Here is a 14830-nt window from a genome sequence, read left to right as displayed (position 1 = left end):
TTAGATATCACCTTACACCTGTCAGGACTAGGACTATTAACAAAAAGACAAGAAATAACAAGTGTTGGCAAGGATGTAGAGAAAAAGGAACCCTTGTACACTGTTGGTGGAAATGTAAATTGGTGTAGTCACTATAAAAAAAACCAGTATGGAGGTCCTTCAAAAAATTACAAACAGATCCACTGTATGATCCAGCAATTCCACTACTAGGTACCTAACCCAAGAAAACAAAACCACTTATTCAGAAAAGATTTAGGAACTCCTATGTTCATTGCAGCATTATATCCAATAGCCAAGATATGGAAACAACCTAAGTTTCCATCAATGGATGAAAGGATAAAGAAGAGATGGTATATGTATATATAATAGAATACTACTCAGCCATAAAAAAGAATGAAATCTTGCCATTTGTGACAACATGAATGGATGTTGGGGGGTATTATACTAAGTGAAGTAAGTCAGAGGGAGAAAGACAAATGCCAAAGATTTCACTTATATGTGGAATCTAAAGAATAAAACAAACAAACATACAAAATAAAACAAAACCCAGACTCACAAATACAGAGAACAGATGGTGGTTGCCAGAGGGGAGGGTGGTCATGGAGGGGGATGAAATGGGTGAAGCAGATCAAGAAGTACAAACGTGCAGTTATAAAATAAATAAGTTATGGGGATGTACTGTACCGCACGGGAATACAGTCAATAACATTGTATTAACTTTGCATGGTGATAGATTGTAACTAAACTTATTGTACTGATCATTTCACAATGTATACAAATGTCAAATCACTATGTCCTATGCCAGAAAGTAACACAAAATTGTATGTCAACTACACCTCAATAAAAATTTATATATAAAATGTGCATAATAGATTTTTGAAAGAGCCAAAATAATATACTTTTATCATCAATATGATTTATCATTTTTAATTTAAATTTCCCTTTAGAAAGCTATATTTACCATGTAAAAATCAGAGACTGTTTGCTTGTGATGAATTACATATGTAGAATTAAATACAGCAAAACTCCAACTAGGAAATTACCTGCATGGTTCTAATCCTGACTGCTTTTATTAGACCAGGAAAGGAAGGTTAACTGGTAGGTCAAGGTAAGAAGTAATCATAAATAAATAACTGTGACCAGTGGTGCGAGATGTACCGACCAGGATCCTCTCATTCCAAAAGCTTCTCTCTTTCTACCCCAAGCTGTGCAAACCTATTTATTCCGCCTCTGTCACCACTGCCCAGCAGTGCGAAGGGTGAAATGTAGTAAGGGAAACCCACCATTAGACAGAGGAAACAGGACCTGTACTACAGAAATTTACAAAGACATTACAAAGACTGAATTTCAAACACTTGCAGGGTGTTCAACTTTAATACAAAAAAGTGAAAAATCTTGCATGGTACATATGTGAACCATAAACAAGAACAGGATGCTAAAGAGGATTAGAGAACTTCAAAGTAGCAGGATAATGAAACAAATACTGGACTCTGAACAGAACCACATCAGAATCATTGCCAGGAACCAAAGGCGCCAAAAACATAGTGAGAAGACAATGACAATTAATACATAACTACGAGGTAATTATTATCTGCATTCAATTACCAGTCAACCAGCTATGTATCAGACACTGTCCTAGATGCTGGGGACCCATAACATGAGACATGACCCCTGCTCCCAAGAAACACATATACTAGTGGAGAAACAGATATGTAAACACAGAATTAAATGCTGTGTGATCACAGCTATAATTTAACATTAATAAAATGAGAGTTGGCATGAATTAACAGTGATGAATATCAGGGATGATGGCTGTGTGGGTTTATGATTATGTATGTTTATTATTAAACATTTATTCATACAGTTCATTCCATGCTGTGGTTTCAGGTTTCAATCATTTTCCAGTAATTTTCCTTGTCAAATTTATGAAGGACACCACTTAAATATCACTTCCCAATATGGTTAAGAGAGCAATCGAATGGATGGATCCAACAGTGACTTCAGACATACACACTGGGACCCAGAGGCGTCCATGTGGACAACACACCTCACCAAGGTCCACTTCTTTTTGTGTGTGTCTCGTGTTACAAGATCCAGCAAGAAAATAATAATTCACAGTCTAATTTAAGAAGTTGAATGATTTTTGAATCTATAAATTGAGGTATATAATGGGCTGCCAATTATATGGTCAGCATACATGAAAAATGAATTTCAAAGCATCATCACAGAATGTAAGGTGGAAGCATGATGAATTTCATAAGGGGACACATTAGATGCCAAAACAAGCTTTCAGAAGATGATAATAGCCAAAAAAGACAATCAGAAGCATGTATGTTTATTTTATGGCTTTTTTCTAATTTCCAATGTTTCTTCAAACATTGCAATCATGATTTAGGAAGAACTGTAATAATAGAACAAATCCCCTCCTCTCAATAAACCCAATAAAAATAATATTGCTAAACCATATCTAGAGTGTTTGAAAAGGTACATCTTTTTTATGTCAACAAGTTCTCTTAATGTAAGTTGCATAAGGGTTCATGACTGATGTCTTACAGCTATGAAGTGGCAAAAATCACTGTCAAATGAAACTGCTCACTAATTATCTGACCCCAGTATCAGCTCTTCCTGCTTCACACCAGGGTCTATCTAACTCATCTGGTCAACTAAATGCTGAATGTCAGTATCAGAAAAACACAGACTGACTGCATAGAGAAACCATAATCTTGGAAAAGATAAAAGATGACAGGCCTTGGAACTTCCCCACTCACACATATACAAGGCATTGGCAGATGAAGGTCGATCAGAGCTAGACCCATTCATGATGGAAGAAAAGAAAAATGACCGGAATGACAACGAGATAGGTGTTTCATAAGAGAACAGTTTCAATACCAAAGGAGTCTCTTGAGAAAATTAATGAAGCATTTGAATATTCTTTCAAAAAAATCTTTTTCAAATACTAGGAAAGTCAAACATGAAATGAAGAACATCATATTGTTTCATCATAAAATGTCATAAAATGTATGTCCCCACCCGCCCCAAAAAAGACTAAGCGTTTGATTCACTCTTTTTGAGATTCAAATTATTAACTGAAATAAAAACCTAAATTCAGTTACATATTAGATTAGCTAAAACAAACTAATAATATAACTTTTCATTTTACCAAGATAAAGTCCCAATCAAACTTTCCTCCTCTCCCACTTTTTATAAAATTTTGGTCTCCTTTCTAAGTGGATTCACTTTCAATGGTTGTCTTCCTAAACCACTTATCCTTAAATAACAAGAGCCATCTATAAATCAATTCAACCTCAAGGTAGTAGACAAATTTGCATCTACCAAATCACCTTGTAGAGAGGACAAAAAGAATCAGGTCTCATCACAACCTATGGAAGACTCACACTCATAAAATAATAAGAAAACATTATTTTGAGGTCAATACACTGTCAGACATAAACTTAATCAAATGTAAGCAGCAAAGAGATTCCAAAACCAACAAGAGGTGATTTTAAAATGGTCTTGTAGCACTGTATTTCTCCATGTAAAAAGGTAATCAAGAGGTGTCAAATTACAATTGTGTTTCTTTTTACTTCCTAAAACACAAAAATTATTCTGATCTTATGTCTTCCAACACCTTCATATATTAATAATTCCCACTCTTTTATTGTGATTTTTTTCCAGATTTGAGAGATCAGTTCCAAACAGGCCTATCAAGGACATAATGCATACATAAAGGTGAGAGTCACTCTGAACATACATAAAGCTTCCTGTAAGCTGAGCAATAATCCCTGTTAGCAACTCACAGAAAGCCCTAACCATTCCCACTCACTTCCAGGGCCTGAATTCATCCTATATGGCTGTATCCCTCTCTTTGATCTGTGCACCTTTGAAGTCTCACCAGATAGCAGTTCCTCCTAAACTTCCCAGAAGGGACCAGGCCTGAGTACTATAACAGCTTTCCCCCATCTCTCCAAGGTGGTGGACTGAGATGTGAGATCAGGTTCTTATCACAAGTTTCCAATCAACTGGTTGGACCCTGCTCCAAGCTGCATTCCCTCAAAGTATCAAAACTCCCAAGTCACTGTATGGCTGTGTCTTACGCACTCATTTTCAAATCCTACTCAAGTAGAATTTGTGTTGCCTCTCTTTTTGGAACCCGACCCTTATTTTATCTTCCCTGTGCCCACTGGAACTGTGGTCACATCAGATTTCCTCTCACCAGTCTCCTTTATCCCCAGGCTCCATTTTTCTCTCCCACTCCAAGGGCTGTAAACCCACCAAGGCTGGTGAGGTTGAAGCGCCCACCACTATAGGCTACAAATGACATAGTATGGACCACGTAGCACTCTTCCTTTGAGTAAATGGCCATGAACAGTGAAAGAAATAGCAACACTTTTTAAGGATTCTCCCATTTCTAAAGGAGACTCAATTTTTAGGATATACTGATACATGAGAAGGAAGCAAAATTATGACAGATTCCATTTCCCTAGAGGACCTAAAAGAGTCTTATAAAAGTTTTATTTTGGTCAAAGGCCTGGCAGAAGTCACTGACAAATCTTGCAATTTAAAACAAGTTCGGTTTTCTTCTGATGTTTGAGTGACAACAGAATGGCAAAAGCACACTTTCATCTATTTTTCTCAGCCCAGCAGGACAACTGCCCCCAGGAAAGGAATTATCATCATGAATCAACTGTAAAACACACAACCATTTTAATTGATTGAAATAAGTAGCATTCATGCTGAAATAACGGGTCACCCTGAACACTTGAAATGAAAGAATACAGATGAGGAGGAAACTAAGTCAGTTAGCATTTTAAAAGATTCATGGCGAAGAATGGATAAATAGGAGCATTCCCTGGGGTCAATGTTTGAGGTTTCTTTGCAAATCTGAATGGATGTAAGGTTATATCTAAATGGAAACCAACATATTGAAGATAAGAAATGAATCAGTCAATTATATAGCCCTAAAGATAAAAGCAATCCCCTTGATTTGTGTGATACAATATTTGGTTGGACATTTTAAATCTTCTTTACACTTTAAAAATATTATCTTAATTGCTTACTTTATAACCATAAGAAATTATCCTAGTTGAAAGCTCTTGATCATCTAAATTAAGTCAATTTAAAGAAAGAATTTTAGCTTATTCTTTACATAGTGCTAAAGTAATATAGGGCTCCAACTCCATGAAATAACTGGGATACAAAATTACCATAGCTGAAAACATATTACAGATTCTGAATATCACTCTTGATTTGCTTTTTTGTCATTTTAAAAAATCTTTCTTTAGCGAATCATGAAACCATAAAATTTTTCATCTTGAATGGACCTTAAAAATCATGTCATGGCCAGTTCCTTCATGTTAGAAATGAAGAAATTCAAATTTAGAGAGGTGAAGTGGACTTAAAATGAAATTCATCATCAAATACCTAACTTAGAGTCTGAAAATAATAATATCACAGCACAGGTTTGGAGCCTTACTCCCCTTTACTCTCTCCAGGGCTCAGGCTACAATTATGTATTACTGACCAAAGTTAAGACAGGAGAAAGGTTTGTCATGATGCACAAATACTGAACTATCTAAGCTTATAACACACACAGCTTTGATTGGCTCTATCGTAAAGCCTTCAGGTTGAAGTTAAGTCAATTAACTGCCCCTTTAAAGATATTTAAAAAGAATAATGACAGTACTTTTTGGAAAAAGTTAGAGCCCTCTAGCATAACCTAGGAAAACGACCATTTACGGTTCCATCCAATGCCAGTAACTCTACGCACAGCATAAGACATAACAAAACTATTTTAAGCTCAATTGTTGAGTACAGTGACTGTACCTCCCAGCCTTCAATGTGAGACTGCCACTCCTCTAAAACTTCCAACTTCTCCATCTGTCTCTTGGCCTCGTTGATGTTGGAACAGACGGCTTTCATGGCTTGGAGGGCTTCCATCACTGCTGCATAGTCACTGTGTTTCCTTGGAGTCCGCTTCAGCAACTCCTGTTTATACACAAAAAACAAACCGCCCTTTGATCTTCAGCTTTCTGGGACAGCAGGTTCAGACTGACCAGGAAATGAAAACTGCAAAGTCCGTGAGAGCCAATTTCAGAAATGACATCACAAACTCCACCAAATTAAGATCAAAAACAAAAGGCTGAATCAGTGAATAAGCGTCACCCCCTGCACACTTTGCAGTCACTTTAATTTTTCCCTCAAAATGATGTTTTTTCAAAAAACTAAATTAGTCGTCTCCTTTGGAATTGTCAAATATCTCACCTACTGCGTGTAATTTTTTATAAGTTTGAGTTTTGCTCCAAAAGGAGGACATCTTTATATGTTGACTTCATTTTCCTAGAGTCTTTAAAAGAATAGTAAATATTTAAATGAATATGTCCTATAATTTCAAAAACAGTTTAAGTTCCTTATTTTCTAATATTTTTTGAGAAACTATAAAAATGTCATAAATAAAGCAAAATTTTAAAATAGTCTTATACTCTAGTAAAATAAACAATTTATAAATTCCACAATACTCCATCATTAAAGAAGGAATTTATGCTGTGTTTGCCAACAACTCAGGTTCATTCTCTGCAATGAATGAACTTCCATACACCCTTCAACAGCTTTCTTTTTGCTTTTAGTTTCTTTTTATTTTTTTTCCATTCAGGATATCAGAACTAGAGTAATCTTTAATCCTATAAAAGGTCTTGTTTAGAAGCACCAAATTAAACATCTTCACCCACTGTCTAGACAGTTGTGACCACGTTACTTTTTAATTAGTCATTTGTTTCTTTACTACAGTTGCCATCATCATGTAATTAAAACAATTTCAGAAATCCTGAGGCAAGTCTTTAAAAGAATTTTCTTAATTCTTAACATACAGTGGGAAAATATGCAGTTGTTATATTCTCTTGATGTCTGCTATTGTTGAAAATTCTGCCATAAACTTTGACCCTGCATTCAAAGTATTCACACTCTATAGAACTAACACCAAAAGAATGCACATTACATCACTCCCAAGATCAGGCTTAAATAGTTATGCTGGATCACAAATCCATAAAGGAGATACGTAGGCTTCTGCAGAGACTCTCAAGCGTAGAATTATTTGTAAATTGTGTGATGTGGCGAAGGCAGCCTGCAGTCTATGTGCCCGGTGGGTACCTCTGGAGTTGCGACATGAAGTTAGATAATGTGAGATAGCAGGAGAAATGACTAGTAATCATCTGTCAGTTACTTGCTATGGACCTTGTGCTGATTGGCCAACCCAATAATTCCAAGTTCCACAAATAAGACCAACGTATCTTTTCTTTAACACATGGCCTAATCCCCTAATGCTTTTCTCTGAATAAATAGAACCATTGCAGATCATCCCAGAACACCAGCTCCATTTTTCAGCCAATGGTACAACAAAGAAAACCATCCACACCAATATATCTACTACACAAGTAGTTTGCTCCTGTTTCTTTGTGAAGATAATCTTCCAAAAAAGGGAAAAGATGTCATTCCTCCACTTCTTGAAGATGCTCTGAATCGACCTCTTTCTTCCTAAGCAAGGATATGTCCATGTTCCTATCTGTGAGGTCACCTGAGGTCATCCTTAACCAGAAAGGAGTTGATTTAGAACAACCACTTAACTGGATGTATTTCTCTTAATATCACTATCCTTCTGACTCTTAAAACAGACAAACTCTCGGGATTCCAAAATCAGGACTAGGAATAACGGGAGTGATGAGAATGCATGCAAATCTGAGTCACCATGTCAGAGGTCTGCAGGGACTCCCAGAAGGATGGGAGTCACGCTTGCACCAGTCCTCCCATGCCAAAGCCCTGCAGACCTGGACATCCCTGTGCTGGCTTCTCTCTACATTAGCTAACCAAGCAACTTTAACTGGTTTTTTTAATAAGAAGAAATCCTTTCCAAAGAAAATTTTCACTGAGACCTAATTTATGCAACTGACAAAAGCTGTAGTGAAAAAATGCGTTTTAGTTCAAATTCATAACATTTATTTCTCAAAAAGTAAATCAGTAAGAACACCAGTTAGTATGTCCATAACATTTCTGAGTTGTTTTTAATTTAGAAGCTAAGATGTAGTTAATATATGAATATATTAAAAGAATCAAATATACATGAGTAATAATGGCTAACATTTATGGAGTACATACTATGCTAAATGATGTGTATAAGACAGCTCAATTATTAGGTACTCCTTTATGTATATGCATACACAAGTATACACAGAGATATACGTATGCATGCATATATACATTCTTTTAGATATATGTTATAATTTCATCATGTCGTCATCATCATTTCTGTTTCATAAATAAAGCCCATGACTTTAAGAGGTTAGATTATGAGCTCAGTCGTGCAGCTAGTAAGCAGAATGCACAGGATTTGAACTCAGAACTCAAATGTTCAACCACCACCCCAAACTGTCTATTCAGATGCTACATTTCCAAAAAACATCCTTTCCAGAACTGCTGTTCTAATCTATTCATAGACCCTTGCAGTATAAGCAGTAATTCGTATATTATAATATGCTTCTCATGATAAAACTTTTGGTCATTGTAATGAGGCGATGGACCTACGACCGTAAGGCATTTCCTGTTTTCCAGAGGCAGTGTTGTCTTCCACTGTCTTTCCACTTTCTATCATTTATTATCCCATGTGACCCACACCATTCCCTGTAATAATGATTTAAAAACCAGGCTCTGAAATTGTGTAACTTAGCCTTAACTTCATCAGCATCAAGAAGTCACCAATGTTTGGGGAAATGAAAAAAATATATACCAACAGCAAATTTACTTAAGATAAGGAACCCCGTAGACAAAGTGCTATATAAACTGGTCATAATGTACTTAATAGGATCTATCTTGAAACTAATGCATTTACGCTGAAGGAAACTCAAACAAGCATATTTTTTACAAAGAGCACTAAAAGTCTGTTTTCCGAGGACATTTGTTTCCCACTCTCTATATAAATTACTGACAAAATAGCTATTTTTCCCAATAACTGTATTTGCCTTTTCTTTGGAATGTCACACTATTTAAAAGAAAAATTTTTTAAAGATCATCGGCAAAAATATGCAGGTACAAGGGAAATGCAACAATGAAGTAAACACATTAAGTACCTTCAAAAGGAGAGGGTACTTGCATATTCTTTGTATTGGTGTTACTAAGTATCCTTCCAGGGGGACATCTGTGTTCTTCCGTCCTCCAAGTAGCATGCAGTTCTGGGGTGGAAATAAAGACAATTACGTACATTTTTAAGCCTGAGGTGGTGAAACTTTCTTCTATCATAAACTTTTCTGCTGAAAACATGGGAAAGCATGTCTCTATATAGCTTCTCTCTCTGAGAAAAGCACATTCAGTCACAAAGAAAGTTTACAGGAGAGAAAGGAAATACTTTTGCCTTTCAGATTAGTTAGCAACCAAAATGTGTTTTGAATCTTTATCTTGAAAATGAATTCACATATATTCACCTGAGTATGAAGTCTGAGGAAAAAGAAAGAGACAGAGATGGAGGAATGAATTAATGGATAGATGGATGAATGGATGGTTGGATGTACTGATGAAAGAATGTACTGACGGATGAATAAACAGATGCACACATATGTACATACATCCTGCTCATAGGGGGAGGTCATGTGGTGCTGCAGAAGATCAGGACTAAGGACAACTGGGCACTACCCATGCTCTGCCACTGGCCAGTGATGCAACTTGGACTGATTTCAAAATTCTAATTTTCCTCTCTGTACAACTGGCCTGTTTTAATCCAGTGATCTCTAAGTCACATCGAGCTATAATACCTCACCAAAGACACTGGCTAGGCAGTCTCAGGGAAGGATGTCAGACATGATCTCCACAGAGCCAAGATGGAAGGAGAAAACTCAAAATCAGCAATCACAGTGAGATGAACTAGAAGCAGCTTCCATTTACTGAAAGTGATGGTCAAGAGAATCGACTCTGATAAATGCAGGCTTGATCCTCTGAAGCACCAGGTCTTTATTTTGTGGTTTAAGCAGCAATGTAAAAAAAAAAAAAAAAATTAAAATAAAGATTTTAAAAGCAATTTTTGAATTAAAAAAAATAACAGATTTTTTTTCTTTGGCCACGCCATGCGGTTTGTGGGATCTTAGTTCTCTGACCAGGATCAAACCCGGGCCCTCAGCAGTGAAAGCTCCAGGTCCTGACTACTGGACCGCCAGGGAATTCCCTAAAATAACAGACTGGAAACTTGTGTCAAAACCTGTTTCTGCAGTGCCTATCAGGGTGACTGGCACAGAGGAAGCTGATAATAAATATTTAACTAAGGAAGAAAAGAGCTCTTCAAACATCATACTGAGCATTTACAACCTTTCTACCACTATTTTTTAAAATACTGTCCTACATTCCTTGAGAGGAGAGACCGAGCACTGAGTGGGAAAGGAAGCAAAAGGAAGAGTGATGGAAGCAGACCAGACCCCCACCGCCCTGAGCAACTGAGTTCAGCTCCAATCTGTCCAACCAACTCGGCAAAACCAGCACCATGGCTTTCACTTCACCAGAAACCTTAGAAGACACAGCAGCAAAGAAGTGTCTCATTCAAACATGCTCTTTGGGGGTTTCAACCCCTATTGCAATCAGGTCATCAAAATCCTCTTTCCACCTGTGTATGGTACCGTCCCCAGAGGAATCCTATGCAACACAACTATCTATACCCCATTCTATTTCCAGTGATGTTTCAGTGTCCCCGTATGAGTGAGCACCACTTATAAATGCGGCCACCCCCTCTACCTAGCCCTACGCTGAAGCACCCTGAGGAACACATGACTATCTAACCCACTTTTATTTCCTTGTCTATTAGTACTGTACAGATTACAAACTCTCTTCATAACAGCCACTTTATTTCTTTAACTTTTTTTTTTTTTTTTTTTTTTTTTACGGTACGTGGGCCTCTCACTGTTGTGGTCTCTCCCGTTGCGGAGCACAGGCTCTGGATGCGCAGGCTCAGCGACCATGGCTCACGGACCTAGCCGCTCCACGGCATGTGGGATCTTCCCGGACTGGGGCACGAACCCGTGTCCCCTGCATTGGCAGGCGGACTCTCAACCACTGCGCCACCAGGGAAGCCCAATTTCTTTAACTTTTATCGGAGTATAGTTAATTTACAATGTTGTGTTAGTTTCTGCTGTACAGCAAAGTGAATCAGTTACACATATACATGTATCCACTCTTTTTTAGATTCTTTTCCCGTATAGGTCATTACAGAGTATTGAGTAGAGTTCCCTGTGCTCTACAGTAGGTTCTTATTAGACTGGCTTATGAGAGCCAGCTTTCTCCTTATGTAGACAGAAAGAATGTTTCCTAAATAAGCTGCTAGAGATTCCACTGATCCTAAAAACTTACTCAGGTGACAGTATATGCAAGTACCCACAAATAGAATATCATCACCCCAAACATGTAAATCCTTAATGTTTTTCAAAGCGTGATTGTTATTATCCCCATTTTATGAGTAAGGAAAATGACATCAGAGATGTAATGAATTTCCTCAAGTCATCCAGGTAACTAGTGGCCACTTAGTGCCAAGGCAAGAACTAGAAAAGCCAGGGTCTTCCTACCAGACCATGCTGTAGGACCTTGTGAAAACCAGCACTCTGGACTTGTGACATTTAGTGGAGAGCCAGCTCTGCTGAGAACAGGGTGCCCTCAGTGAGAGAGCAAAGCTCTCATAGTTCACAGAGAGCCCCATTGGTCCAGGGGCACAGGAGCTTCCTCTGGCCATGGCAGAGAGAAGAGATGAGTAAATTCTCTTCCCCAAAACAACTGTTATACTGAGCACGATTGTAAAAAACACCAATTTCAGGACTCTGGTAATCAACTGAAGTCAAACAACAAACTGAGAAATGTTTATTCATGAAAAACTGCTGAACTTCAGGTAGGAACAGGGGAGTTGGTGGCATTCTTGCCTGGGCTCCTCCCATCCTCCCCCTACATGCCCCCAGCCCCAGGGCCATCCTCAGCTCATCCTGCATGGTAGCCCTGTCACAGTAGCACTGACCCTGCAAACCTGCTACCAGAGGGGACTGCACAGGGCAAAAATCCCACACCCAGGAGTGTTGTCAATAAAATTAGCACACTGCCCAAGAAAAATGGGGAACGCTCACATTTCTGCTAGCCTGAGATTGCAGTCCTGCTCGGGGCAAATGTCAGACTGTGCACATGCAGAGAGGACCTGAGATGGCCCCAGGAGAAAAAAAAAACCCAGATCTGACTTGAAAACTGCCTGGCCTGTGAATGTGTCGCCCACCACACTCACACACTGACCCACAAATCATATGGTTTATGATGTTCGATCACCTCTTTCAAATCCCCAGCTGACCACTAAGTTAACCAGTCAGAGGAGTGACCCCTAAAAAGAAAGGCTAAGTTAGAAAACAAAAACTGAGCAGACATAGCAGCAGCTGCGTATACAAAAGACAGATTCTCAAATTAAATCGAAGCAAGTTCCTGAAAACAAAACAAACAGAAAACAATAACCAACCTGAGGGAAATAAACTTCCTAAGTTAAGATGCATATTGTAGTCACTAGAGCAATAACAACAACAACAAAAAACTAAACATAAACTTACTCTGATCCAGCAATTCTACTCTTAGTATTTACCCAAGAGAATGAAAATGTATGTCCACACACAGACTTGTACATGAATATTCATAACAGCATTCTTCAGAATTGCCCAAACCTGACATTTCCTGACTTTACTAAGAAATCTCTCTCTCTGAAATGACATCTCATATGTAGGATCTTCAACGTCCATCATTATCATAGTCAATTGTTGACCCAATGTTCATAAACTGGCAAATGGATAAACAAAATACAATGGAATATTATTCAGCAAGAAAAATGAATAGAATGCGGATACATGTTACAACAAGGATGGACCTCACAATCATTTTACTCAGTAAGAGAAGCCAGGCATAAAAAGATTATATTGTACAAATCCACATATATGAACTCTCCAGAAAAGGCAAACCTATAGAGATAGAAAGCAAATCAATGATTGCCTGGAGCTAATGGTGCAAGTGGAAAAGAGCTGTAAATGGGCATTTTATTTTTCATTTTAAATGAGCTGATCCAGGCTCTAAAACTGGATCGTGGAGATGCCTGTTCCACTCCACAATTCGTTAAATATCACTGAATTCTATTTACAGTGTGGTTCTCACTGGCAATTACAATGTCCAAGAAACTGCCAAACGATGCATTTATTTGTACTATCCTGAAGAAATTAAATACAGATTCTTGCTCTTTTTATGAACACTGAATATGGAATGTATGTAGGAGAAAAGTCAATCTTGAAAATTCTTTTCTACCGTCCCCATGATGCATTTCCTTCCTGTCACTGCCCTACTTAGAGCTCTCTTAGCAGAAGTAAAATGAAGCTCTACGGGGCTGAGGGATATAAAAGCAACTGTGAACTCTGGCATAAATGTCTTCTCTCACTAAGAACCTGTGGTTTCACAACTCATAATCAACCAGGAGAGGGCATGACAGTGTTTCCCCATAAACAAGCTTCTCCCAACTCACTTCTTTTCATTTCGTTCATTTCATTTGTGTGTGTGTGTGTGTGTGTGTGTGTGTGTGTGTGTGATTTTAAGAGCATATATATATAGAAGTATAGTTGATTTACAGTCTCACTTCTTACATTTCGCAAATGACTCTCTAGCTCCCTAGCAGGGATATGTTAAAAACAGATGTCACACAAGCAGCTTTTACACCACACGGATGCTATTCCTTGGCTCTTGGCTCAACAAATAACAGCATACGGTGATACATAAATATATACTTACCAAAAGAAATGTCCGAATTGTTCTTATTTTGTTAAGTTCAAAAAGCAATTTCTGTGCCTTCTCATGATTACTACAATATTCGTCGTAGATACGAAACTTGTCTTTCTGTGAATTCAAGTAAGAATCAGTTAGAGTCATTTTATTAGCCATTTGGAAATATTAAGTGTGATGTTTATGAACAAACTTTATTAAGTGTTTACTATGTTTCAAGAGCTATACTATGTGTATATATATAAGTATGTTTAATTGATTTTCCCTGATCCATGAAGAATGGTCTAGGAAAGGAGACAGACTTATATTAATTCCAATCCAATATGATGTATGCAATAAAAATTAAATGAACAACATGGTAGCAGATTACAGAGAAGAGAGTACTTAGCTTTGCTGGGAGGATTGAGACACAGCTTTAAAAAGATGTCATATGTGGGCAAGATACAGAGACATAAACCCATGACTCCCTAGCAGGGAGAGGGAAGAAAGTATTCTGGTGGAGGGAAAAGCATGTGCCAGATCATAAGAGCAATAGGACATAGTACCCTGCAGGTCATATGCACCAATCTGGACAGTTGTGTTTAAGAAGGACACTGACAAAGTGGAGAATAGCCAGCAACAGGCGACTGAGATAATGACAGACCCTGAAGATATTACATCTGAGAGGTCATCTCAGAGAGGAATATTTGTTAGTATATAAAAGTAAGGAATGGTAGCTACTTTCAAATAGCTGTCCTATTTATTGTAAAGGATTTACAACTCTTTGTAGCTCCAAAACACAATACTAGGACCACTGGGTGGAAATTGCAAGGGTCATGTTGGGCAGTGATAGGCAGATTTGGATTAATATAGAGATTTTCTAACAATTAGAGCTGTAACGAAAAGTGATCAAGTAAAAACAAGATCAACAACCTTCATAGATCCTATAGAAGGGATTCTTTCATAAAAGGAGAAATTTCACACCATCTTGATCTCTAAAGCTCCCTTCCATCTGTAAGATTTTCTCCAAGTATCTATGATCAATATCCAT

General features: G+C 37.8%; 1 protein-coding gene across 4 annotated transcripts in view; it reads right to left on the bottom strand.

Moving 5' to 3' along the window:
* Nucleotides 1-14830, bottom strand: part of PREX2 (phosphatidylinositol-3,4,5-trisphosphate dependent Rac exchange factor 2) — a 283316-nt gene that overhangs the window by 187309 nt on the left and 81177 nt on the right. For all 4 annotated transcript variants that reach the window (XM_081259019.1, XM_081259020.1, XM_081259021.1 and 1 more), the window contains exons 4-6: nucleotides 13810-13914; nucleotides 9114-9215; nucleotides 5824-5985 (exon numbers count right to left, since the gene is read on the bottom strand). In XM_081259019.1, coding sequence (XP_081115145.1) covers nucleotides 5824-5985; nucleotides 9114-9215; nucleotides 13810-13914 — 369 coding nt within the window. The remainder of the gene's footprint in view (nucleotides 1-5823; nucleotides 5986-9113; nucleotides 9216-13809; nucleotides 13915-14830) is intronic.

Source organism: Mesoplodon bidens (genome assembly GCF_964165515.1).
Source record: "Mesoplodon bidens genome assembly, chromosome: 16".
Taxonomy (NCBI): domain Eukaryota; kingdom Metazoa; phylum Chordata; class Mammalia; order Artiodactyla; family Ziphiidae; genus Mesoplodon; species Mesoplodon bidens.
Note: the sequence above shows the minus strand (reverse complement) of the source record. Positions and strands in the feature narration are given on the sequence as shown.